The following is a 26,706-nucleotide window of genomic DNA, read 5'->3' as shown; positions in this document are numbered from 1 at the left end:
GCGGGCATTCCGGCGCTTCGTTGGTGCACTGGCAACCCGGCCCGGGCCGGACTCCAGCGCCCGCCTACATGCACGCCAACGCCCGCCCATGACACGCCCCCTCCCTGGGCGCTTCTCGTTCCCGAGAAGCGCCCTTCTCACATCTCGGCGGCCATCTTGGACCGGGAAGTACGCTGGTGGCTCTGCAGCTCCGCAGCGCACAGGACTTCAGGATCTACCTGCCAGGCCACCGCAGACACTTTGGTGAGACGCACGCATTAGGATTGTCTCCCCCCCTGCCAGTACGCTCACTTAAATCACAAACATGTCACAGTCTAGGCAAAAACGGATTGGAAAGACCCACTCTGTTATTTTTGCTGTGTGCACCTCCTGCAAGGTATCTCTGCCCCGAGGTCACACTGCTCCGCTGTGCACCGCCTGCGAAATGTCTGCGGCACAGGATACTCCGGCCTCTGTCCCGGAATGTAGCGAGCCTAGTACCCCCGCATGGGCGTCCTCCCTTGCTCGATCTGTGGCATCCTTGGAAAGGACGATACAGTCCCTCCGTGAGCCGTCCCTTACCCAGGGCACTTCCACGGATGATGTAACGCGGTCTAAGAACCCCTCTCGGCCTAGAGGTCGTACCGCTTCCAGAAGCCCTCACTCATCTAAAAGGTCCAGGGTAATATCTCCGGTCCGTGATCAGCCCTCCGGCTCAGAGAGCGATGTCTCTCGCCACTCATCCCCGACTCATAGCAGGGAATCCTTCCTGGACGACGCATCCAACGCGTCCTGTTCCCCAGAGTATCATCACGATCAAGAGACCCTAGATTCTCTCATAGACTCTGTAAGTCAGACCCTACAGTTAGAGGAGGAAACCCCGTCCAAGGCGGTTCATCCCGTGTCATTCGGGCGAACCACAAAGGCTCATAAATTTTTTCCTACGCACCCTCAATTCAAGGACATTGTCGATCTCCATAGAGTCCGTCCGGATAAACGTTTCTCGGGTCAGAAGGCTATGCAATTGAAGTATCCGTTTGCTCAGGACCTAGCTAAGGAGTGGTCTCAGTCACCCTCCGTGGACCCGCCAGTGTCGCGGCTAGCCACCAAGGCGGTTCTATCTTCCTCCGAGGGTGCGTCCATCAAGCATCCCACTGATAGACAAATTGAACAGATGGCTCGTTCGGCCTTTGAAGCCTCCTCGGCTTCTCTCTTTCCTTCTTTTGCCGTCACGTGGGTTGCAAAAGCCATGACCCATTGGGCTGAGTCTTTAACCTCTACAGCACTACGTGCCGACTTACCCCCCGAAATTTCACACCTGACCACTCAGATTGCCAGAGCGGGGGACTTCGTAGTTTCCGCATCCTTAGACGCGGCCAACTGTGCCTCACAGGCAGCGGCCAATGCGGTCACGATCCGCAGATCCCTTTGGCTCAGGGACTGGAAGGCGGACTCGGGCTCCAAAAAATCCCTCACGTCTCTTCCATACCAGGGCGAACGCCTTTTTGGGGACAAACTAGACAAAATAATCGCAGACTCTACAGGAGGAAAGAGCAAATTCCTTCCCCAGCAACGAACTTTTCGGCCCTTTCGCAACCAACAGGGCCGAGGCCGATATTTCCGTTTTAACTCCAATTGGTCCAATCCCTCCTCCGCGCCACCCGGCGTCGGGAGAGGTCAGCGCAAGGACAGAGTCTCCCAGCCGTCTTACAAACCTTCTCCCTCCTGGAGAGGCAGACCCAGACAACAGGGATCCCGAGGGCCCAGACCTAACAGGTCTCCACCTCAATGACTTTTGGCAAATGCCGAGGGACACCGACAGAGTTGGCGGCCGCCTACTTTTTTTTCGGGACGCGTGGCTCTCGGTAGTTCCCGACCGATGGGTCCGCGACCTAGTGTCCTTCGGTTACAAGATAGAGTTTGTCTCTCTTCCCCCATCTCGTTTCTTCCAGTCCCCTCCTCCCAGAGCAAGGGTCCGTCAGTATTTCCAGGCCATAAAGTCGCTATGGGAAGACGGGGTCATCATCCCGGTACCTCAGAACGAGAGGTACCAAGGTTTCTATTCCAATCTTTTCATCGTACCAAAGAAGGACGGATCAGTACGTCCAATATTAGACCTCAAGCTTCTCAACAAGTACGTTCGCGTACGTCAATTCCGCATGGAGTCTCTCCGCTCGGTAATTGCCTCTCTGGAAGAGGGCGAGTTCCTTGCATCTCTAGATGTTCAAGACGCTTACCTGCACATTCCCATCCTACCGTCTCATCAGCGCTTCCTCCGCTTCGCGGTCCAGGGGCACCATTTTCAGTTTGTCGCCCTACCCTTCGGGCTGGCCACCGCTCCTCGGGTGTTTACCAAGGTCATGGCAGCTGCCGTGGCCATTCTCCATGCTCGAGGCATAGTGGTGTTGCCCTACTTGGACGACATCCTCATAAAGGGCTCCTCTTTTCGATCCTGCTCAGAAGCAGTAGACGTCACCATAAATACCTTTTTGCGCCTGGGTTGGAAAATCAACTTCAAAAAATCTTCCCTAGTCCCGGCTCAATCCATATCCTACCTGGGAATGATCCTAGACTCCTCTCAGGGTCTAGTACTACTACCTCCGGAAAAGGTTTCCACTCTACAGAGAGAAGTCCGAAAGCTTATCCAACCTCGCCCTCACTCCCTACGCTTCTCCATGAGGGTACTCGGCAGGATGATGGAGGCAGTGCCTTTTGCTGTTTTTCACCTCCGTCCCCTACAGCACGCCCTTCTAGCAGTATGGGACAGGAATCCCGCCTCGCTCGACCGCCGTCTCCTGCTCTCTCGCCCAATCAGGCAGTCTCTCAGGTGGTGGAACAAGAGGTCCTCCCTGACTCGGGGGAAGTCTTTCCTTCCGGTGCACTGGCTGGTTGTCACAACGGACGCCAGTCTCTTCGGCTGGGGTGCAGTGTTCCAATGCCACTCGACTCAGGGTCGCTGGTCCCTGCAGGAATCCCAGCTGCCCATCAACATCTTAGAGATTCGGGCAATCAGACTGGCTCTCCGCCAGTTTCATCCGTTCCTTTCCGGCCGCGCGGTCAGAGTCCAGTCCGACAACGCCACTGCGGTAGCCTATATCAACCGCCAAGGGGGCACTCGCAGCAAAGCGGCCATGGCCGAGGTAACGCTCATTCTCCGCTGGGCCGAGACCAACCACTCCATACTCTCAGCAGTTTACATCCCAGGCGTGGAAAACTGGGAAGCGGACTTTCTCAGTCGCCACAGTCTCGATCCCGGAGAGTGGTCTCTCCATCCCGCAGTCTTTCACCAGATATGTTCTCGATGGGGGACTCCGGACGTGGATCTAATGGCATCTCGCCTCAATTGCCAGGTTCCCGTTTTCGTGGCCAGGTCTCACGACCCCTCAGCCCTCGGAGCCGACGCTCTCGTCCTCTCATGGCAGGGTTTCAGACTCCCATACATCTTTCCTCCAATTCCCCTTCTGGCGAAGGTGATCAGGAAGATCAAGGCAGAACGGATTCCAGTAATTCTCATCGCTCCGGACTGGCCACGCAGGACATGGTACGCCGAGATGGTTCAACTGGTCTCAGACGTACCTTGGAGGCTGCCGAGCCGCGCAGACCTCCTGTCTCAAGGGCCCATTTACCACCCGATCTCAGAGGTCCTGTGTTTAACGGCGTGGCCGTTGAGTCCTGGGTACTGAGGCAGAAGGGGCTGCCCCAGACGGTTATATCTACCATGCTCCGCGCACGCAAGCCTTCTTCCATGCGCATCTACCACCGCGCCTGGAAGGCATACTTCGCCTGGTGCAGGGATCGGAGACGTTCTCCCCTCCGTTTTTCTATTCCTCACATTTTGGAATTCCTTCAATCAGGCGTAGACTTGGGCCTTGCCCTCAGCTCTCTTAAGGGCCAAATTTCTGCTCTCTCGGTTCTTTTCCAGAGAAGGATTGCAAACAGACTGCAAGTCAAAACCTTCATCCAGGGAGTTTCTCATATGGTTCCGCCTTACAAAATGCCCTTGGAACCATGGGACCTGAATCTGGTCCTCTGTGCTCTTCAAGAGCCCCCCTTTGAGCCCTTACATGAGGTGCCCTTGCTGTTCTTGTCGTGGAAGGTCGCCTTCCTCGTGGCTGTCACGTCTATTAGACGTGTCTCTGAGCTGGCGGCTCTGTCGTGCCAACCACCTTTCCTCGTTTTCCACCAGGACAAGGTAGTTCTGCGGACATGTCCGACTTTTCTTCCGAAGGTCGTTTCCTCTTACATCTTAATGAAGAAATTGTCCTTCCCTCACTTTGCCCTGCTCCTTCCCACCGCACGGAAAGGGCTCTCCACACTCTGGACTTAGTGAGGGGTCTCAAACGTTACGTCTCCAGAACGGCGTCTCTCCGTAGGTCAGACGCCTTGTTCGTTCTTCCGGAGGGGCCACGGAAGGGTCTGCCCGCTTCCAAGGCCTCCATTGCCAAGTGGATTCGTTCCGCCATCCAAGAGTCCTACCGTGTCAAGGGTCACGCCGCACCTCCGGGGATCAAGGCTCATTCTACCCGGTCAGTCGGTGCGTCCTGGGCCATCCGGCACCAGGCATCGGCTACTCAGGTCTGCAAGGCTGCTACATGGTCCAGCTTGCATACATTCACGAAGCACTACCATGTGCACTCTCAGGCTTCGGCAGACGCGTCCGTCGGTAGGCGAATCCTACAAGCGGCAGTGTCTCATCTGTAGCTCGTAGGCACGCACAGCATTTATAACTTCTTGTTACCCTCCCAGGGACTGCTTTGGGACGTCCCATTCGTCCTGTGTCCCCCAATGATACGTAGGAGAAAAGGAGATTTTTGTGTACTCACCGTAAAATCTTTTTCTCCGAGTCAATCATTGGGGGACACAGCACCCTCCCTGTTAGCCTAGTTGGCTCGGTTATTCTCTTCAGTCCGTGTTTTGACTATAACATGTTTACTGTTTTTAACTGGTTTACTCCTACTGCTTTGTTACCGAACTGGCTCTGGATTGTCCAGCCCGTGGGTGTATACTGCAGGGGAGGAGTTAATCTTTTGTGTGTGTTTAACTTAGTGTCCTCCTAGTGGCAGCAGCATAACACCCATTCGTCCTGTGTCCCCCAATGATTGACTCGGAGAAAAAGATTTTACGGTGAGTACACAAAAATCTCCTTATCGCCTCATTGGGGGACACAGATAACTGTGGGTGTATGCTGCTGCTGCTAGGAGGCGGACACTATGCAGAAAAGGAAAAGGGTAGCTCCTCTCTGGCAGTATACACCCACCGACAGGCACCAAGTACCTCAGTTTGTGCTTAGTGTCTGTAGGAGGCGGACATGGATCTCCCCAGATCCGCAGCTAACCTTTCTTTCTACAGGTTTGTTGTGTTTTATTAATTCTTTTTGTTTTTGAGATATTAAAGCTTCTGGGAAACGGTGTTCATTTCATTCTGCCTTCCCCTGATAGGCGGCTGAGCGACCAGTGTGGTGTCACCCACTCTGTCTCTCTCAGGACCGCCGGCAGGACTAGCTCCCCTGTCACCCTCACAGGTGCTCCAGGGTTGATTTTGGTGGCCAGTCCTTGCCATGTCCCTCCTCACCCCTCTCCTCGGAGAGGGCTGAGAGGAAAACGGTGGTCACCGGCGGTGACCTCCCCCCACCTCCCTAGGGGGTTGATGCAGTCTTCTACACAGTTCTGGAGTCGGTGTGGGACGAAGGTTTCATTTATCCAGCGACCCTCCCACTCCCCGGGCCCCTGGACGAGTCTAGCAGACTACGGACAGTCAGGTAAGTATTTCAAATGTCCCGCGCTCAATCGCTCAGTGCCGCTCCATCGCTAAGTGCGGTCGCCCCATACCTTTCCCTGGCAGGCACGCTTCCCCGCACTTTCACTTTCGTGCGGCTGGACTGGCCTCACCCCCTCCCTGCATGCGTCCTTCCAGCGTTGTCTATCTCTGGCCGCCGATCCTATCACCTTGCAGGGACATGCTCCTTTTCCGTTGTCCTATCACTTCGCCTTTTTAAATAGGCCACGCCTCCCTTCTTCACACGGCCGGCTTTGCGTTCCTCTATCTTGGAAACAGCACAGCTCCTCGTGTGCCACTCTGCCGCGGAGGGATTCTTTGCCCTGGGGGACACAGCTACTCTCTGCCGCTATCGCTGGGTCCAGTAGGCCCCATCTTTAGGCTAGCTCCTCTCTGTCAGTATATCCTCTAGCCCTCTGTGGCATAAGCGTATCAGACTCTACATATGTCCATCTCTGCAGGGGCTTCTCTTCCCAAGCCTACTGTAATACATTACACTTGCGCTCGCTGCAAGAAAAAGTGGTCAGGCCAATCATCGCCTTTCTGCCAGTCCTCCTACCATGTCTGCTCCGCAGGAAGCCTCCGACTCTCGGGAGGAGTGCACTCCCCCCTCTCCCAGAGTGGGACGTTGCTGCTATGTCCCAGTCGGTCTCTGACCTGACTAAGGTATCCCAGTCTCTGGTCCTGGCGCTTGAACGATTTCCACTGCTCTCTGCAGCCACCAGTGCTCCGAACGTCCCTCATGGCGATTCGCAAGCACCTGATATCGTCCCTCAAAGAGACAGACCAGCCAGCCGTTCTAGGAAGAGGACTCTGTCTGGCTCTTCATCCACCTCTCTGGGTCCCTCCGCACCACCCAAGCTGCTCTCCTCTTCCCAATTCCTCTCTTCGGAGGTGGACCTTGGGTCGGACATAGATTCCCAGTCCGGGTCTGACTCTGATTCAGTCCAGACTTCTAGTATGCAGGCAATCGTTGATAGTCTCATGTCGGCTATCTCTCAAACCCTCAAACTTAAGCAGGACGAGGCTCCTTCCCAGGATGCTTCCGTTTCCTTTAAGCGAGTAAAACTGCACTCTCGTTCTTTTCCCAACCACGAGGGGTTTGAGTCTACCTTGTCTAAGCACTGGGAGCATCCCGAAAAGCGTTTTTCGGGCAGAAAACACCTGGACCTTCTGTACCCTTTTAGTGCCGATCTTCTTTCCAGGTGGGCAGAGTCCCCCAAAGTGGACCCGCCTGTTTCTCGTCTTTCTGTCAGAAGTTTCTGTCCTTACCGCTTGTAAGCTTGTGCGGCCAGAGCAAGTAGCAGCATCGTGGCTATTCGCCGCATCCTTTGGCTGAAGACGTGGAGCGCAGATACCACTTCCAAAAAGTCCCTTACCAACTTAGCCTTCCAGGGTTCCAGGCTGTTTGGATCTCGCCTAGACCAGATAATTTCGGACGCCACCGGAGGCAAAAGCACCTCTCTCCCTCAATCGCTCATTTGCAGCCTCGGATTCCTCATCACAACAGGAACGCGCCTCGGGCGAATGACGGAAACCCTCTTACAAGCCAGCCCCCAGCTGGAGGCCTAAGAGCCAACCTTCAAGGGTCTCTGGGTCCTGTTCCAACAGATACTGTTCTAAGTGACAGGTCGCCCCCACCTGGAAACCTTTCTAGGGTGGGAGGCAGACTTCTTGCTTTCAAGGACGGCTGGTTGTCGGTGGTCAGCGATGCCTGGGTCACGGAGATCGTCACCTCCGGTTACAAGATCGAGTTTTCTTCCCTCCCAGTAAATATCTTCTTTCTTTCTCGTCCACCAAGACAGCCTTCCCAATTACCTGGCTTTCTTCGAGCAGTATCTACTCTGGTCGCCGCAGGTGTAGTTGTTCCCGTCCCTTCAAACGAACGTTTTTTGGGATGCTACTCGAATCTCTTCGTAGTCCCGAAAAAAGACGGCTCTCTCCGTCCTATTCTGGACCTGAAATTGCTGAATCGTCACGTTCGTCTCCGCCACTTCAGGATGGAATCCCTAGGGTCAGTGATAGCCGCCATGGTGCCGGGGGAATTTCTCTGCTCAGTAGACATTCAGGGTGCTTACCTACATGTCCCTATATGTCTGAGGCACCAGAAATTCCTTCAGTTTGCAATTCAGGACAATCTCACTACCAAATCACGGCCCTCCCTTTTGGCCTGGCATCTGCCCCGAGGGTTTTCACCAAGGTCATGGCCGCTGTCATGGCCATTCTTCATTCCAGGAGATTCTCATTATCCCTTACCTGGACGATTTGCTGATCAAGGGATTTTCTCATCAAGACTGTGCACGGAGTCTTCAAATTTCTCTGGACACTCTGACCCGTCTCGGCTGGATCATCAACCGAGAAAAGTCCTTTCTGACTCCCTCTCAGCGTCTGACATTCCTGGGCATGGAATTCGACACGAACTTGGCTCGGGTATTTCTCCCGAAGTACAAGTTTTCCATTCTCCGCAAGGCAGTCCAGTCTCTAAAACATCCATCCCCTGTCCCCTACGATTCTGTATGGGAGTTCTGGGAAAGATGGTTGCTTCTATGGAAGCCATGCCTTTCGCCCAGTTCCACACTCGCCCCCTCCAGCTCTTCCTTCTGTTCTGTAACAGGACCTCGACTTCCCTCGACCGTCCAGTTCGTTTGCCTTTCCATGTACGGCAGTCCCTAACCTGGTGGACCCTGTCCTCCTCCGCCCTGACGGGGAGGTCCTTTTTCCCCCCTTGGTGGCAAGTCATCACCACCAACACGAGTCTCCTCGGTTGGGTAGCAGTCTTCCGAAAACACACAGTGCAGGTTCGCTGGTCCATCCAGGAGAGCCTCCGAGTTGGCAGCTTTATCCTGCCGACCTCAGTTTCTCGTCCTACACCAGAACAAGGTAGTTCTTAGACATGTTCCTTCCCAAGGTGGTGTCCGCTTTCCACATCATTGAGGACATCATCCTTCCCTCTTTCTGTCCTTCCCTGTTCATCCTCTGGAAAAGTCTCTTCACAAACTGGACGTGGTCAGAGCCATCCGGATCTATCTTTCTAGAACTGCCTCTTTTCGCCAATCCAATTCTGTTTGTCATCTCTGAGGGCCGCCAAAAGGGTCTTCAGGAGTCAAAGTCCACGATCTCCCGTTGGATTCGCTCAGCTATAACTGAAGCCTACCGCATTCGTGAGAAACTGCCACCTCCAAGGGTGCAGGCCCACTCCACCAGAGCTGTCGGAGCCTCTTGGGCTGTTCGCCACCAGGCTTCTGCCTTGCAAGGCAGCAACTTGGTCGTCCTTGCACACTTTTACGATGTTCTATAGGGTTCATACCCAGGCCTCGTCTTGGTAGGAAGGTACTGCAGGCGGCGGTTTCGCATCGGCCGACCAGAGCCTTTTCTATTAGTCCTTTTCTACCCACACTTATCTGGGACTGCTTTTGGACGTCCCACGGTTATGTGTCCCCCAATGAGGCGATAAAGAAATAGGGATTTTTGGTTCTTACCGTAAAATCTTTCTTGAAGCCTTCATTGGGGGACACAGCACCCTCCCTGCTTGTTTTTTCTACCGTGTGGGGCCTAAAAGCCCTAGTTGAGTTGGTACTTATGTTTCTGAGTTCTGTCGCTTCTCCTACTGCTTTTTACACCAACTAAGGTACTTGGTGCCTCTCGTGGGTGTATACTGCCAGGGAGGAGCTACCCTTTTCCTTTTCTGCATAGTGTCAGCCTCCTAGCAGCAGCAGCAGCATACACCCACGGTTATCTGTGTTCCCCCCGATGAAGGCTCCAAGAAAGAGATTTTACGGTAAGTACCAAAAATCCCTCTTTTCTGCACCAAACACTTAACATGTGCCCACACCATAAAGTGGTTGGCCACTGTTTATTTTCAAAAATATACTCAAAAAACCAAATTATATGCCACTTGGTGATGTTATTAGCAGATCAGTGCTTATTTCTTGTTGGTAGTATTTTCCATGGGCTTCATTCTAAATATGGTCACTGATGGGGTAGTTTGTGAACCGACGCATCCATGAGTAGCCCTGTGTTGCACAATCAGAAGTCTCCCCTGTGCAATAACGGCCAGGAGCACCGGGTAGACTGTAGAGGACTGCACTAATAAGGGGGAAATCCTTCACAAAAGAAGAAATCAACACTTGTATACTGTTTCCACCACACTTGTGAAATTAAACATAAAGTGATCAACCCTCTTAAAGTGCTTTTCTCAAGTTTAAAAGTTATCCTCTATCCATGGAATAGGTGATACGTTTCTGCTAGGGGGTTTGACCCTCCATGGCCCCCACTGATCCAGAGCAACAAGCCCAGCTAAATGGAATGGAGGCCAGTCAGGCTTATAGTCTATGTCTTTGATGTAGGCCTTCGCTGTTATCCAACGTTTGTGAATGCAATTGTCCGTTCCATATTACACGTATAATAGATATGGTCCATGTTGGCTTCCAACAGATATAGCTATATTCCCATAGAACACACTATACCCAGCAAAATCCAAAACAGAACTTTTATAATATTCACAGAGATATATTTATAGCACTCATAAGAAGGCACACAAAGCATCTCTGAACCACCTGGCCGTGACCTATGGTTAAGTAATTTGGCTCCCATTTGGACAGATGCAGAATATATAGTGCGGTTACTCCCTTTAGGGTAGGTCTTTATTTGGAACAATTTCCTATCATCCAAAAATAAATGCAGCAATTGAATGGAAGATGGAATATTCACAAAAAAGAAGTGAACACCGCACCCATCGTCAGTTTAACTGGCTTTCTGGTGGACTGGTCTGGCCACGGGCTCCACTAGCCATTGTATGGACAGGACATCTGTGCTATATGTGAGGGAAGTTTCCCTGATAACTCATTCTGCGCGGTCAGCCTTAGACCGTGTAACACAGGCTATAGATTGCAAATTTTCTTAATGCAACCCAATTGCAACAAAACATGTTTTAACCCCCAATTACATGCATTTAAATAGAAAAAAAATTTCCCATAAAGGTGGAACTTTAGTGAATTAGCCATATCCTACTCCAGGAACTCTTCATTAAGAGTGGCGTGCACAACACCAATCCTAATGGCTCGTCCCTCTGTGTTCGTGTATTATAACGCTATATTACAGATTAATGCAGATGTCCTGGATCCATTACTCACCACACTATTACCAGACAGATGTATCTGTTACAGGTTTCAGCTTGTGGCTAAAGCCACATGTGCTAGGTTGGCTTCAATGTCTATCTGTGTACGGGCCCCAATGATTGGATTGGCCACAGGCCTCCTGACCGGATCTGGACAGCCTCACATATGCCTATGAAGCTGTTGAGATTGGAAAGCTAAGCAAGGACCTTAAAACCTGTCTTCCGTGCAATCTGCAAGAAGAGCTGACATAATTGAAGGGAATGCCAAACGTTGCTAGTACAGCTTTTCTCTGGCACATCTGGTTGTAACCTCCACATCATCTTTGTGTGACCGTAGCCTAACCGTATGAATTGATGAGGACTTGATTTGTTGTTGTTCTTAGATCCCAAACAGAGAGTTCTTATTGCGAGTCTCCTATATGGAAATTTATAATGAATCTGTCACAGATCTTCTGTGTGACAACAGAAAAAAGAAACCTTTGGAAGTACGTGAAGATTTCAATGTAAGTGGAAACTAAAAATCACTTTTTACTTTGCCAAATCTTATGAAAGCTAAAAATTCTGGCATAGTTATTGTAAGTTTTTGTAATTTACTTTCCTTGCAAAATGGCTAAGCTAAACCTATTTTCTTGTGTCATTGCTGATTTTGCAGCGTACAGTGTATGTTGCGGACTTGACTGAAGAGGTTGTCACTATACCTGAGCAAGTGATGCAATGGATTAAAAAGGGAGAAAGTAAGAATCTTATTGTTTGTATGGGGAACCCTACAGCACCTTGCCACGAGAAGACACTGGGTAGAAAATATACTACATCCTTCCATGCAGACAGCACCCCCTCATACAGGCACCAAACTGGTTAAGATGACCAGAGTAAAGGGAAAACTAAATGTTGAACTGTACCTTGGACATGAGCTTTTAAAGGGAATCTGTCCGTAGGATCAAACCTCCTAAGCCGCCTATATGAGCATGTAGGTCATAGGAAGCTGAATAAAGTGATATCTGCAATCTGATATCTTATTCCAGAGAGCCTCCCTTTTCTTAAATGAAAATAAGCCTTTCCAGGCAATGGGCCTGACTCTGACTTGGGTGAGAATTTTCCTCCAGCGATTATTATAAATAAAAGGGGGCGAGTTACCAGTGTGATGTGTAATGGTCGCTCTCCTGATCTCACTGTAGAATTGTGTGTGATTATGACTGACACATCTGTAAGTTCCATCTCACAGACAGGGTTGTAATATTGTTCCTATACAGCAGAGCTGTGAGAGCTGCAGCAAATGTGTTTGTAATGAGACAAAGTTCAGTTCTGCATGTTTTGCGGCTGGCTAACAGCTGTAAAACATGCAGCCGCAGCACGCCCAAAATGCTCTGCTAACGTGTGTGGTATCGGAGTACGTTCGCTCATCACTACTTCGGAAGTACTGATCCTACTGACGGATTCCCTTTTAAATACTTGCATATTAGTGACTCTGATATCAACATCTGTTGCTGCTGGCCACAGCCAACAAACTAGCAAATAATGGGGATATGGACAAAAGTTTTGTATGGGGCAGCATAACAGGACACACATGTTTCAGTTTATCAAAGACCAATAAAATATTTTGATGTTGAGCACCTTTTATACATCACTGCTAATGTTACAGAACGGCTTGGAGAGTGGTCACCGTTGTATTCTCTCTTGCAGAACACAGACACTATGGAGAGACAAAAATGAATGACCACAGCAGCCGCTCCCACACTATTTTTAGGATGGTAAGAGTTTTATTTTTTTTCTATTTGTGTGTGATAGTAGCCAAACCTAAAAAATATATTTATTTGTGAGTGTGCAACTAATTTTCCCAAGGGCAATAGACTGATTGAGGCTGGGGGTCACAGATGCATGCAAGAAATGGGTTAAATTTTTCATCCAGAAAAGTGGGATTGTTTTTGTTTTGGTTTCTTTTTTCTCACTTGTCACCCATGTGAAGTCCGTTTTGTTACTCTAAGGTTCTGAGGCTATGTGCACACGTTGCAGATTTGGCTGCGGATCCGCAGCCGGTTTGACGCTGTGGATCCGCAGCTGTTTTCCATGCGTTGTACAGTACCATGTAAACCTATGGAAAACAAAATCCGCAGTGCACATGCTGCGGAAAATAACGCATGGAATCACAGCGGTTTATTTTCCGCAGCATGTCAATTCTTTAATGCGGATTCCGCTGTGTTTTACACCTGCTCCATATTTGGAATCCGCAGGTGTAAAAACGCATGTAAATCCTGCGGATTATTCAGCATGTGCGCGGAAAAATCCGCACACGAATCCGCAAGGTGTGCACATACCCTGAATCATTTACAGGTGCCTATGCTACAGAATTGTAGTGAATGCTTTACTGCAAACCACGCTGCAGTTAAATAAAACCGGAGACTATCTACAGTATCTTTATTTTTGGGAACCAATTGAAAAAGGGGAAAAATAGAAAGAAGAGCAATCTTAGGGCTGAACGCCAAACTCCTACCCATAACCAAAGAGTAATTTGAAAAAAAACCTTTTCCCAGAATGGCTTGATTCTACTGCAGTCCCACCATATGTGTATCATATTACCTCTATCTCTTTCACATCGCCAACATGTCAGGAACAGATAGGAAAATAGCATGCAATTTTGAGGGATAATGATACCATCTTGTAGTAATTTTATAGTTATCTCCATGGGCAGGACAAGCGATTGATAGGCTTTCTATTTACACATATACTTTCTCCCACGCTGAGATAAAGATTGCCCAAGTTCCCATTCCTATGCCAACTGCTAGCCCGCATCCCTCTGTGATTAGGTAGTCGTTGTTTTTTTTTGTTCATTTGTTTTTTAATACAGTTTTTTCTTGTAATAGATTGTTGAAAGCCGTGAAAGAAATGACCCAGGGAATTCTGAAAACTGTGATGGAGCGATTATGGTGTCTCATCTGGTAAGTAATGTATTTAGAGACCAGAGCTTTTCCCAATAAATAAACAGGACTGGTGACAAATCTTCCCCCAATAGTGCCCCACTTACTGAGTTGAGTTGTGTTCTCTTGTCCCCCTTTATTTCTTCAGAATCTTGTTGATTTGGCTGGCAGTGAACGGGCAAGCCAGACTGGGGCAGAAGGCGTTAGGTTGAAAGAAGGATGCAATATCAACCGCAGCTTGTTTATACTTGGACAAGTCATTAAAAAACTTAGTGACGGCCAGGTTGGGTAAGTGTGTATTGAGATTTATTTTTTTTGTTTGTTTGTTTTTTCCTTTTATTAAGAAGTAGATTGTATGTAACTTTTTTGTGATTCATTGGTTAACTTGTTTTTTTTTGCCAACAGTGGATTTATCAATTATAGAGACAGCAAGTTAACAAGAATTCTTCAGAATTCATTAGGTGGAAATACAAAAACTGTAATCATTTGTACTATTACACCCATTTCTTTGGATGAGACCCTGAGTACTTTGCAGGTAAGTAGTGGTTGTATTTTTTGTTCTACTCTCACTAACCCCTTCCCAAAGTATGTCCTACATTGGGTGCGAGTGTATGGAGCTGGTTTGGAAGTGAAGCCTGCATCATACCTGGCAGATGCTGTATGTATTCTACAGCCAGCAGCTGCCTGGAACAGCAACAACCAGAGCGAGCTTCGATCGCTATGGGGAAACACACACTAATATATGTTAAAAAAAAAGAAAGAACTATATGAGTTTGGAATCGCATTAATTGTACTGATCAATCATGTTGCCAGGTTACTTTTACCGCATAATGAAAATCAAAAATAAAATATCTGCGTGTAATAGCTATATAATCTCACACACTTGTGGCTTTTATTAACAACATATTCGTATAGCACATAATGTATTAGTCTGGGAACAAAAAGGAAGTGCCAAGTTCTCCCAGGTGGAGTACTCGTATGAACTATGAAAATAAATTTTGTGCAGGATAATACAACTTGGCACCTCCCCTTAAGGCAATAAGGTGAAACGCGCGTCGGGGTAGCATTGAGTCTATCTTGCACACCATGAGTAAGCAATGCATTGTGCATTTGACTATTTCTTTTTTTTTAAGGCATCGGTAGTTTGCGATTTGAACTATTTCCATAAACTCTGCATATTGTACCGTTTTTCACAGTTCTACACTTGTAATCGATATAATGGATATGGTTCCCATGGGTGATGCTATGTATTGATAGCCCTCGTTCATTCTCCTTTCCTCCTTGTTAATACCTTTTTATATGTACACGTTATTTGATAATTTTTAAAATGTTCAAATATTGTTTTACGCTGCTTGGTGGTTTATGGCTACTCCAGTAGTTATGTGTTTTTGTTTTCACTCTCATGGGTATGTTGACGGACGCTTTGCAGGAAGTAGTAACAATAAAATAATGTGGCGGGAAGGGGTTTATACTATTTTGATTAAAATTTCTACTGACTGCTTTGTTTTGACGGGTCAAATCTTGGGACCATTGACAAAGGGTACACTTTACCGTTTTATAATATCACTCCAGTTTATACATTTCTGCTACAGCCATTTTACCACATCTTTCATAATTGAGGTACTGAAAGAATGAGTCTCTTTTGTGCAGGATGCCTTTTCAAATCTGTTCTGATGGACGTCTGGGAGGAATCATCCCGCTCATTGCTTCTAGTGATAGGGCTGTGCAGACCCCAAATGACCGAAAAGGATCGTGTGTACGTAGGAAATGGCCTTGTGACCAAATGCACTTTTAATATTATTTATTTTTAATTTTTTTTTCAGTTTGCAAGTACAGCAAAGCATGTAAAAAATACTCCTCAAGTTAATGAGGTACTGGATGACCATGCTCTTCTTAAAAGATACAGGAAAGAAATCCTGGACCTGAAGAAACAGCTAGAAGGGTTGGAAGTAAGTGTGTTCTTGACCTGCTAGCCCAGTCCTTTCTACATGTATATGTCAGTAGTGTTTAGTATGGACTGTATGCATATCCAGTTGGACATGATCACCTACACCATTCCCTCTTACACAGGCTTCAACTGATATAAAAACACAAGCTATGGCTAAGGAAGAATATAACCAATTACTATCAGAGATCAAAGAGCTTCAAAAGGAAAAGGAAGACCGGATATGTAATTTGGGAAACATGATGGTTGCATCTACACAACAGTCCCAAGAAGACCAAAGGGTAAACTTTTTTTTTTTTTTCTCACAATTTTATAATTTCAAGATTTATTTTCAACATCTTTCCACTTTGGCTTATAATTCTTCCCAATTTCTTTCCCTTAATATTTTAAAGTTTAAGAAAAGGAGGAGAGTCACATGGGCTCCTGGAAAACTTCAGGATAGCTTGCACTCTGCCGGGATCTCGCACTTCGATATTGCTTCTAAAGTAACTGCGAACGTTGCCAAGAGACCAAAGCTTTCTGAGTTTTCAACAATCCCAGAGGTTGATGATTGTGAGTGATTTGTGATCGAGTAGTCAGAACTTCTTGCTGCTTGAATGTTTATTAATCATGTTAATTGGAGTGTTTTGTTTTGTTTGCATGTTCTCTCCAGCAACTTGCACAGATTTTTCTGAATTTGATGAAACAGGCAGAATACTTGATGATCTTGCTTTGGATGCAGATTGGAATTCTGGAAATGTTGTTACTTACAGGGAACGGACGGCTCTTTCTTATTCAATGATGGATTTTTCAGCAGAAAGCTCAAGGTTTGTGGAGGTTTTATTAAATAGATGTGCAGACTGTATGGGCAGAAGTATTGGGACACCTATACATTACACCATCAGGAGCATTTGAGATCCCTTTTAAGGGCTCTTTAACAAGTTAGTGTTTCCATTACGTGACAGTTTTCACACATACCGGAAATACTTACACACCTAGACCCATGCAAGTGAATCAGTCTGTGCACATGTAAATGTGTTTCCATGGACTTTTTAACAGCAGCATGGTCCATAAAATGTCCTGGACACGTTCACACAGATGACATCCGTGTGACACGTACCAGCACCTGGGAATCAACGGTACTGTTCATGCTGTTCCATTTGCATAGGGTGCTGAAGCAACTCTCATTCTCCCCTGCTTGTGTTGCATATAAGTAAATTAAATAATTAATTTAAACTTAAAAAATTTTTTAAAAATAAGAAACGTGGGGGTTCTCCCCCATTTTTGACAACCAGTTACGCTAAAGCAGACAGCTGGCGACTGGTATTCTCAAGCTGGTAAGGGGCCATCGATGTACGCCCAGCCTAAAAATAGCAGCCGCCTGCAGCTGCCCAGAAAAGGCTCATCTATTAGATGCCCCAATTCTGGCGCTTTGCCTGACTATTTCCACTTGCGGTAACAGGAGGGGTTGATGTCAGCTTTGTATGGTCTGGTGACATCAAGTCTGTGAGATAACCTCTTTATTACTAATCCTATGATTGTATTGTAAATAAACACACAGCCAGAATAAAGTCTTTTATTTGAAATAAAAGCAAAACAATTATCCTTTTTTTATTTAAAAATAACAAACAGTTATAATCACCTAATGCCTAATTCCACTGAACACCTCGCGTCCTGAGGCTTCATTCCCAGCTGGGCTGAACTGCATTGACTTCAGCACAGTGAGAAAATCAATTCACCGCAGATTACTGTGACGTCAGCGCATTTCAACCTGGCTGGGAACGCAGCCTTGGTGACCCGTGGTAACCTCCATGAGGGTGGGACCATTAAATTATTGAAACATACAGCTTGTGGACCCCTCTATTCTTCACATCCAACCCTGTGAAAGCTGACACCTGTGGGTTGCAGCCCTCAGCTATCAGTTTTGGCTGGTTGGTCATCCAAAATACAGGGGAACTCCCACTCCCATTTTTTTTTTTTCCTCGTTCTTTATAGCGCAGAATGACAGCGGTCTTCAGCGCAGGGAACAGCGTGAACAGGAGCGCTGCTGCCCAGGCACCGGGACGATACATATGATGCTGATTTAAGCAAACGTCTGCCACAAGCATTACACACCACACACAACACTGATGATTCTGGTACTGGAAATATCAGGATGTGTAAACGAGTCCTAATATAGAGACCAGTAGTATGCAGTTGGTTTCCCCCTTTGCAGCTATATCAGCTTCTGCAAAGACATTATATAAGGATATTAAAATGTCTGAGGAAATTTGTACCAATTTACTCCTGAGAACAATTGAGGTCAGACCCTGATGTTGCTGAGCGGAATTGGCTCTTTTCTAGTTTGTACCAAAGGTGTTTGATGGGGTGGATGTCTGGGCTCTATACAGGTTAGCCACTATTGTCCACAGTAAACTTGCCCGACCCTGCCTTTATGGACCTTGCTTTGTACATTGGGTTACAGTCCTGCTGGAAGAAGGCCTTTCCTGAGCTGTTCACGCAAAGAATGGTCTAAAATGTGGTGGCATCCTGAAAGATTAACCCCCTCCACAACGGGGCCAATTTCCGTTTGTGCGTGTTTTTCTCCTCTTTTTCCCAGAGCTGTAACTTTTTTACTGTTCTTTTTAGTCCCTCAGGACTTGAAGCTGCCATCGCTTGTGCTGTATACAGCCACGTCACAGCATCACTGCATATAGTAAACCCACAGGCTGGGTTGCAAAGGAGCTCCATACTGATAAGCATGGGGGGTCTTCAGCAGACCCTCCGCTGTCATAGTAATCCATCGGCGACCCACGATTGTTGGAGGCAGGTCTTGTCTGTAACACAGCCATAATCTGCCAGGTATGTGACTGGCTCACCCTTTGAGTCCGATGCATACACCCGCTTTCAACTTGCACCGTACATGTATCTCAGATGTTGTGAAAGGGTTAATATTTCCTTTCTCAGAATATACGGGCCCTTGGCCAACCTTCTGAAGACCAGCTCAACAGCATTATCTTTTCACCACCAAACTTTACAGCTGGTGCAGTCGGGCATATAACATTCTCCTGGCATTCACACAGCCGAGACTCCTCCATCAGTCTGCCAGATGGACACACAATCCGTCTTTCCACAGAATACCATTCTGCTGCTCCCGAGTCCAGTGGTGGCATGCTCTATACCAGTCCATATGATGTAGTTGCTCAGCCATGGAAACCATGCTATGAAGCTTTTAGATCAGTCTTTGTGCTCTTAATGCCAGAGGATGTGACCCGCTCTAACTTTATGGGGCTGAGTTGATCTGGTTACTAAGTGCTCCTCCTTTCCAATAACACCAGACATGGTAGGCCATAGAATATTTAGGAGGGAAGAAATGTCATGTACCGACTTGTCACATCCTATTACAGTACCACACAGTACCATACATTTTATATATGTGTGTGTGTGTGTGTGTGTGTGTGTGTGTGTGTGTGTGTGTGTGTGTGTGTTTTACAAATTATCCAGGAGTATTTCCTCTTTCTTTCCAATCTACTCAGTGCTGTGATAAAAGACCCTTCCCTGCAAAAGTGTAAAGAAACGGAGCAGAAAGTTGCCGAGTTAGAAAACCAGTTAAAGAAGCGGACTGAAGAATACGAGGTGGAAGTTGGGAAAAGAGAATGTCTTGAGAAAGAGGTGGCAGAATTAAAGCAAGCCAAATCACGCGCTGATAAAGATGTACAAACTCCAGAACTGGAAGACACAAGTGTAAAAGACCAGACTGATGCCCAGCCCGGGAATGGCCAGCAAAGTCCGGTGACCGGAGGCCACGTGGAGGTCCCAGAAAAGCTGTCCCTGAAGACTGCCGATGGACAGGAGCAGGAAACATTACAGGATTTACCCCTACTCACCCAAATAGATGCAGTTTACCAGGATCCTGATAAAGAAGCCCCTTCAAGCAATGTTCATGATACGTGCTGGGAACAAATCCGAATGCTTGAGCAAAAGATAGCCGACTTGGAAGGAAGTGCATGTCCTGAAAATGTAAGAAGCACAGGGTTTGTATGTGAAGAGAATCTACTGAGTGTCTTCACCCCACGTTTTATCCATTTGTCAGGGCCTCCATCTTGGCTTAAGTCTGAAGCCCTGACAAATGGCATTCAGACGTTTTGCATTGTATGGGGCCATTGATTTTACTGCACAACTCCAGCGTTGTGGGAGGGTTGTTTTTTTTGGTAAACTGTTCTATTGAGATGAAATGTTTCGCTGCTAAACTATCGAAAGTCTACGGCAACTTTGTTATATTGCAAAGTTATGAAGTCCTGTCATCCTCATTCTAGAATGTTCCCACTAGTGTGAATCTACCACTGTTCAGGCAAAGTTCAGAAGTTTTTCTTCTGAAAGATAATAATGTTACTAGCTGTATGTGATTTTCTTACAGAATAGCCAAAATGACTTGATAGAAAGTCTTCAAATATGTGAAGCTCTTATGGCCGAGAAAGTAAGTGACAGTTTGGTGTCTTTATTTGAGCACGCTACGCACTGTTTATTTCTACAAAATGAACTGTATTTTTATTTTTTTCCTTAGGAAAGCGCTCATGAGCAGCTGGGCAGTATGCAACATGACTTTGATCATCTAATAGCTGAGAACGAAAGCCTGAAAAGAGAACTTGCTGACTTGGAAAAATGTCTCGAGGAGAAACGTGAAACCACTGAATTTGAAATGCTGGAGAAGGAAGCTCAAAAAGAGCATGAGGTGAATACTGGGGGCACAGTGACACCGTATGGAAAGGTGTACTGGATCTTAAATGGATACTTTGTGTCCTATTAAAGAGACGCCCTAAATCCAGTGATGTCAATCAGTTTGCTGGGTGCAGAAGTTGTGATACAAGGTTTCCTTTCCACATCACTGAAATATGGATCTCTGTCCCTACCTCATGCTGCCTTTAGATAACATGGCAAAGACCTGCTGCCAAATTCCCTTTTTTAAATTTTTTTTTCTGATTGTATTCAATCAGGTGGTGTATTGTGCACACAGGGGTTTGAGAATGTACTTACCTCAACACCTAAACTGAAATGCTGAAAAGAATCCTATTGAAACCACTTTTGCTTTTCACATTGTTTTTTTATACCGGTCTTCAGATTGTTCACAATACTTGGTGGGGGGGGTGCTTTTAAGTTATTGGGAGTGGGTGAACTATGAAGTCAGGCTCAATAGCTTCTTGGGGAAATGTAGCCTAGAAGCCCACAGGAAGAGCCGGCATGAAGTTCAGAATATAAACAGTGGTAGACCATGGGTGACAGAAGCAGGGCTAAAGAAGGAAGATGTACCCCTTTTAATGGCAATTTGACAATGGTTTTGCTTTTTTAATTACTAGGGGCTAGTGAACCTGCTGCCATGTACTATTTTTCGCTTTATAAGATGCACCTGATTATAAGACGCACCCCCAAATTTGGTGAAGAAAGAGAAAAAAATAATTTTTTGTTACATGGGGGTCTGTCTTATAATGCCAGTGTCCGTCTTACAAATCATATGTCCCTCATCCTGGTATCTATATAACCCCCATCCTTGTGCTGGCACATGCCGCCCCCCTGTGCTGCTGACAGGCACATGCCCCCCTGGTCACTATATGCCCCTCCGTGCTGCTGGCAGACACATGCCCCCCTCGGTCACTATATACCCTCCTTTGCTGCTGGCAGGCACATGCCTCCCCCTGGGTCACTATATGCCCCCTGTGCTGGCAGGCACGTGCCTGACAGTTACAGCCCCCCAGTCACTATATCCCCCCCAGTGTTGCTGGCAGGTACAGGCCCCCCCGGTCACTATATGCCCCCTGTACTGCTGGCAGACACATGCCCCCCTGAGGTGCTGGCAGACACATGCCCTTCCCTGTGCTGCTGGCAGACACATGCCCCCCCTATGCTGCTGGCAGACACATGCCTTCCCCCTGTGCTGCTGACAGGCACATGCCTTCCCCCTGTGCTGCTGACAGGCACATGCCTTCCCCCTGTGCTGCTGGCAGGCACATGCCTTTCCCCCTGTGCTGCTGGCAGGCACATGCCCCCCCCCCTGTGCTGCTGGCAGGCACATGCCCCCCCCTGTGCTGCTGGCTGACACATGCCCCCCCCCCTGTTCTGCTGGAAGACACATGCCCCCCCTGTGCTGCTGGCAGGCACATGCCCCCCCCTGGGTCACTATATGCCCCCTGTGCTGGCAGGCACAGGCCACCCCGGTCACTATATGCCCCCTGTACTTCTGGCAGACACATGCCCCCCTGCGGTGCTGGCAGACACATGCCCTTCCCTGTGCTGCTGGCAGGCACATGCCCCCCCCCCTGTGCTGCTGGCAGGCACATGCCCCCCCCCCCCTGTGCTGCTGGCAGACACATGCCCCCCCCCTGTGCTGCTGGCAGACACATGCCCCCCCCCCCTGTGCTGCTGGCAGGCACATGCTTTCCCCCTGTGCTGCTGGCAGGCACATGCTTTCCCCCTGTGCTGCTGGCAGGCACATGCTTTCCCCCTGTGCTGCTGGCAGGCACATGCCCTCGTGCTGCTGGCAGACACATGCCCCCCTGCGGTGCTGGCAGACACATGCCCTTCCCTGTGCTGCTGGCAGGCACATGTGCCCCCCCCCCCCCCCGTGCTGCTGGCAGACACATGTCCCCCCCCCCCCCCCCCGTGCTACTGGCAGACACATGCCTTCCCCCTGTGCTGCTGGCAGGCGCATGCCTTCCACCTGTGCTGCTGGCAGGCGCATGCCCTTCCCCCTGTGCTGCTGGCAGGCACATGCCCCCCCTGTGCTGCTTGCAGGCACATGCCCCCCCTGTGCTGCTGGCAGGCACATGCCTTCCCCCCGTGCTGCTGGCAGGCACATGCCTTCCCCCTGTGCTGCTGGCAGGCACATGCCTTCCCCCTGTGCTGCTGGCAGGCACATAGGGGTGCTGCTGGCAGACACATGCCCCCCTCCCTGTGCTGCTGGCAGACACATGCCCCCCTCCCTGTGCTGCTGGCAGGCACATGCCCCCCCCCCCTGTGCTGCTGGCAGGCACATGCCCTTCCCCCTGTGCTGCTGGCAGGCACATGCCCTTCCCCCTGTGCTGCTGGCAGGCACATGCCCCCCTCCCCTGGGCTGCTGGCAGGCACATGCCCCCCTCCCCTGGGCTGCTGGCAGGCACATGCCCCCCTCCCCTGGGCTGCTGGCAGGCACATGCCCCCCTCCCCTGGGCTGCTGGCAGGCACATGCCCCCCTCCCCTGGGCTGCTGGCAGGCACATGCCCCCCTCCCCTGGGCTGCTGGCAGGCACATGCCCCCCTCCCCTGGGCTGCTGGCAGGCACATGCCCCCCTCCCCAGGGCTGCTGGCAGGCACGTGATAAAATAACAAACACTTAACTCACCTTTCCCTGATGGCTCCGTGCTCACAGCTCCTCGGTTGCGCTTCCTGTTTCCCAGGCATCGGATCATATGATCTGGGCACACAGTGATGTCATCACTGTGCTGTGCCGATCACATGATCGGTTGTCAGCACAGACACAGGAAGCAACCGAGGAGCTGTGAGCACGGAGCCATCAGGGGAAGGTGAGTTAAGTGTTTGTTATTTTATCATGTGCCTGCCAGCAGCACGGGGGGAGGAGCATGTGCCTGCCAGCAGCACGGGGGGGCGTATAAGTGACCGGGGGGCCATATCCATGATGGGAGTGGGGGGGGGGGGAGATGCAGGCACATGTAATATCATGTAATATTCGCTGTTTCCCTGTGAATCAACTCGGCACAGGTTCAGCACCGAGGTGATGGACAGCAGCTGCAGTGAATAGAACATGAAGCTAATCAGCGGGAGCACAGGACCTCCTGCTGTCTCAGCAGCCCGCAGGCAGCCCACCCCAGCCCCCTGACACCACTCCAGAGCCGCCCCCCTCCTCTACAGCACAGCACACATTCGGATTATAAGACACACCCCCCACTTTCCCCCAAAATTTTGGGGAACAAAAGTGCGTCTTATAACCCGAAAAATACGGTAATCTTCCATGTTCATGAGCTCCATAGATAAGAGAAAAACTCCGGCACACTCTTTCAAAGATTCTGACAGTTTATTAATAAATTTTCAACAAAAAAATGTGGTTTCCAAGAATTAATCAAGTTGCTCTGGACATGGGTACATATAATTTCTTTCTCTCAACGTTTCGGCTAACAAGCCTTTTTCAAGAGATTACTTGTCCCTTTGTAAGTGCGCAGAACAGGATATGGAAATCCACTTAATAAGCGTCACGTTGGAGTGAGGTATCCATATGGAGGACCGGGGAAATGTGACCGCCGTGCCTTCCGCACGGCGGTCACATTTCCCCGGTCCTCCATATGGATACCTCACTCCAACGTGACGCTTATTAAGTGGATTTCCATATCCTGTTCTGCGCACTTACAAAGGGACAAGTAATCTCTTGAAAAAGGCTTGTTAGCCGAAACGTTGAGAGAAAGAAATTATATGTACCCATGTCCAGAGCAACTTGATTAATTCTTGGAAACCACATTTTTTTGTTGAAAATTTATTAATAAACTGTCAGAATCTTTGAAAGAGTGTGCCGGAGTTTTTCTCTTATATATGATTGTTTTCTCCTGAGCACCTCACATCATAAAGTGAGCACCCCCTTCATCGTGATTTTTACATGAGCTCCATAGAACCCTACCCTCACCACTGATTGGCAGCTTTCTGCCTATGCACAGTGTACACAGAAATCAGTGATGTGGGTGGGATTATATAGAGCACAACATTCAGAGAACTGGTATTTCTGCAGCAGATAAAGGTGATTTATTTATTTAATTTTTTTTAATCAAAACTGCTGAAATCAGCAAATTAAGTCATACAACACTGGAATCGGGTGTCTCTGCCCCAATGTCCTGCTACTTTGAGATATGGTAGGAAAAATCTGGTGGCAGATTCCCTTTTAATAAGTCAGATTCACTGCACTACCTATTTAGGTGTGTGGCTCATCTCCTGCATGTTCCCTACACAGGTAATTACTACTGGTGCTTAGGTTCTCTGCCACAATTAATAGTCCTTCAAAGAGTCCTGAGCGAGAAACTAAGAAACTTGTCGCACCCTCCATGTGCAATTACTGTAGATCTGTTTCTTTTGTATAAATCCACAAAAGGCAAGAAAATCAGGCAAGGAGAGCCTTAATAATAATTTTTATTTATAAAGCGCCAATGTGTCCTGCATCACTTTACAACTACAATGTAACACATTTCTACAGTTAAAGATAGTGATGGTCCTTCTCGTAAGCTTACAATATAATAACGAAATTCTACAATAGGTCCAGCCATCAGTATAATAAAGGTTTTCATATTAAGCTGCATGATTCGGTCATCAGCCAGGATATGTCAGGAGTGCAGTTACTGTGTGCTATTGGGTGTATGGAGGATGTGGAGGCAGATGAATAGGCAGGAGCCGATTATGATAAACATTAATGAGGGAATAGGGAAGAGTTAGGCTTGTTAGAACATATGTGTTTTTAAAGTATTTTTAAAAACATACTGGCTAGATGGTAGCCAGATCATTTTGGGGTAGTGCATTCAAGAAAATTGACACCGCAGTAGGGAAGTCTTGGACACAGAGGTGTGAGGTTCGAATTGTGGAGGTTGTTGGTCTTGGATCAGTTCCAGAACAGAGAGCAATTGTAAGGTGATAGACAGAGATGAGGGAGGAGATATAAGCTGGTGCAGATCTATGAAGAGCTTTGCGGGTGAGAAATGAGTTTGTATTGTATTCTGTAGAGAATGGGTAACCAGTGCAATGGCTGGCACAGGGTAGAGGCATCGGTGTAATGACCTAATAGAAATACGACCCTGGCTGCTGCATTCTGGACTGACTGGAGAGAATTTAGTTAGAGGGAGACCGATAATAATAATAATCTTTATATAGCGCCAACATATTCCGCAGCACTTTACAATTAAGCGGGGACATATACAGACAAATTCAATACAAGTTAAGACAATTTAAACAGTGACATTAAGAGTGAGGTCCCTGCTCGCGAGCTTACAATCTACAAGGAAATGGGGGAACACAATAGGTGAAAAGTGCTTGTTATTTCAGGTCTGGCAATTCTAATACATAGGGATTTTCATACAAAGCTGCATGATCCGGTCATCAGCCCGTGTGTTTAAGTGCAATAGTCAAGTATCAAGTGCAGTTATGTGCATGGAGGGTGTGGAGACAGATGAATAGTAGGGTGCAGATTTAGAATAATATTTGGAAGGAAGGAACAGGGCAAAGTTAGTTTACCGAGTAGTTGATGTGGTAGGCTTGTTTGAAGAGATGGGTTTTTAGAGCGCGCTTGAATAGGTCGGGGCTAGGTATCAGTCTGATCGTCTGGGGAAGTGCATTCCAGAGAGCTGGCGCAGCACGAGAGAAGTCTTGTAGACGGAGGTGCGAGGTTTGGATTAGAAGAGAGTTGCAGTAGTTAAGACAAGAGCGACAGTAAGTGTTTTTGCCGTATCAAAGGTGAGAAAAGGTCTGATTCTTGAGCTGTTTTAAAAGTACAGGTGACACAAGTGAGTGATTGGATATGGGGAATAAAGGAAAGTTCTGTGTCAAATGTGACCCCCAAGAAAGTGAGCTTGCAGTTTGGGAGTTATGGTTGCACCACCCAAGGAAATTGCAAAGTCTGGTATAGATAGGGTTAGTAAAGGGAGGAAACCCAAGGAATTTGTGAGAGCCAATTTCAAATAAAGGACACGATTTTAGAGATGACATAGACAATCACTGGAATTTTGTATTAAAGTTGGTGTGATATCAGGTGAAGAGGGTATATAGTTGGGTGTCATCAGCATAGAGCTGATGCTCGAAACCAAATCTGCTGATGGTTTGTCAAATAGTGGCAGTAAAGGCCCCGTCTCACATAGCGAGATCGCTAGCGAGATCGCTGCTGAGTCACAAGTTTTGTGACGCAACAGCGACCTCAGTAGCGATCTCGCTATGTGTGACACGTACCAGCGACCCGGCCCCTGCTGCGAGATCGCTGGTCGTGTCGGAATGGCCTGGACCTTTTTTTGG

General features: G+C 48.2%; 1 protein-coding gene across 7 annotated transcripts in view; it reads left to right on the top strand.

Annotated features, from left to right (window-relative positions):
* Window positions 1-26,706, top strand: part of CENPE (centromere protein E) — a 211,295-nt gene that overhangs the window by 31,384 nt on the left and 153,205 nt on the right. For 4 of the 7 annotated variants that reach the window (XM_077278125.1, XM_077278147.1, XM_077278110.1 and 1 more), the window contains exons 5-16: window positions 11,254-11,373; window positions 11,523-11,604; window positions 12,551-12,618; window positions 13,729-13,803; window positions 13,931-14,070; window positions 14,188-14,317; window positions 15,606-15,731; window positions 15,853-16,279; window positions 16,380-16,533; window positions 19,222-19,705; window positions 20,103-20,162; window positions 20,250-20,417. In XM_077278125.1, coding sequence (XP_077134240.1) covers window positions 11,254-11,373; window positions 11,523-11,604; window positions 12,551-12,618; window positions 13,729-13,803; window positions 13,931-14,070; window positions 14,188-14,317; window positions 15,606-15,731; window positions 15,853-16,279; window positions 16,380-16,533; window positions 19,222-19,705; window positions 20,103-20,162; window positions 20,250-20,417 — 2,034 coding nt within the window. The remainder of the gene's footprint in view (window positions 1-11,253; window positions 11,374-11,522; window positions 11,605-12,550; window positions 12,619-13,728; window positions 13,804-13,930; window positions 14,071-14,187; window positions 14,318-15,605; window positions 15,732-15,852; window positions 16,280-16,379; window positions 16,534-19,221; window positions 19,706-20,102; window positions 20,163-20,249; window positions 20,418-26,706) is intronic. The other 3 variants (XM_077278140.1, XM_077278132.1, XM_077278157.1) reach the window with 1 other exon arrangement.

Source organism: Ranitomeya variabilis, chromosome 1, assembly GCF_051348905.1.
Source record: "Ranitomeya variabilis isolate aRanVar5 chromosome 1, aRanVar5.hap1, whole genome shotgun sequence".
NCBI classification, from domain to species: Eukaryota; Metazoa; Chordata; class Amphibia; order Anura; family Dendrobatidae; genus Ranitomeya; species Ranitomeya variabilis.
Note: the sequence above shows the minus strand (reverse complement) of the source record. Positions and strands in the feature narration are given on the sequence as shown.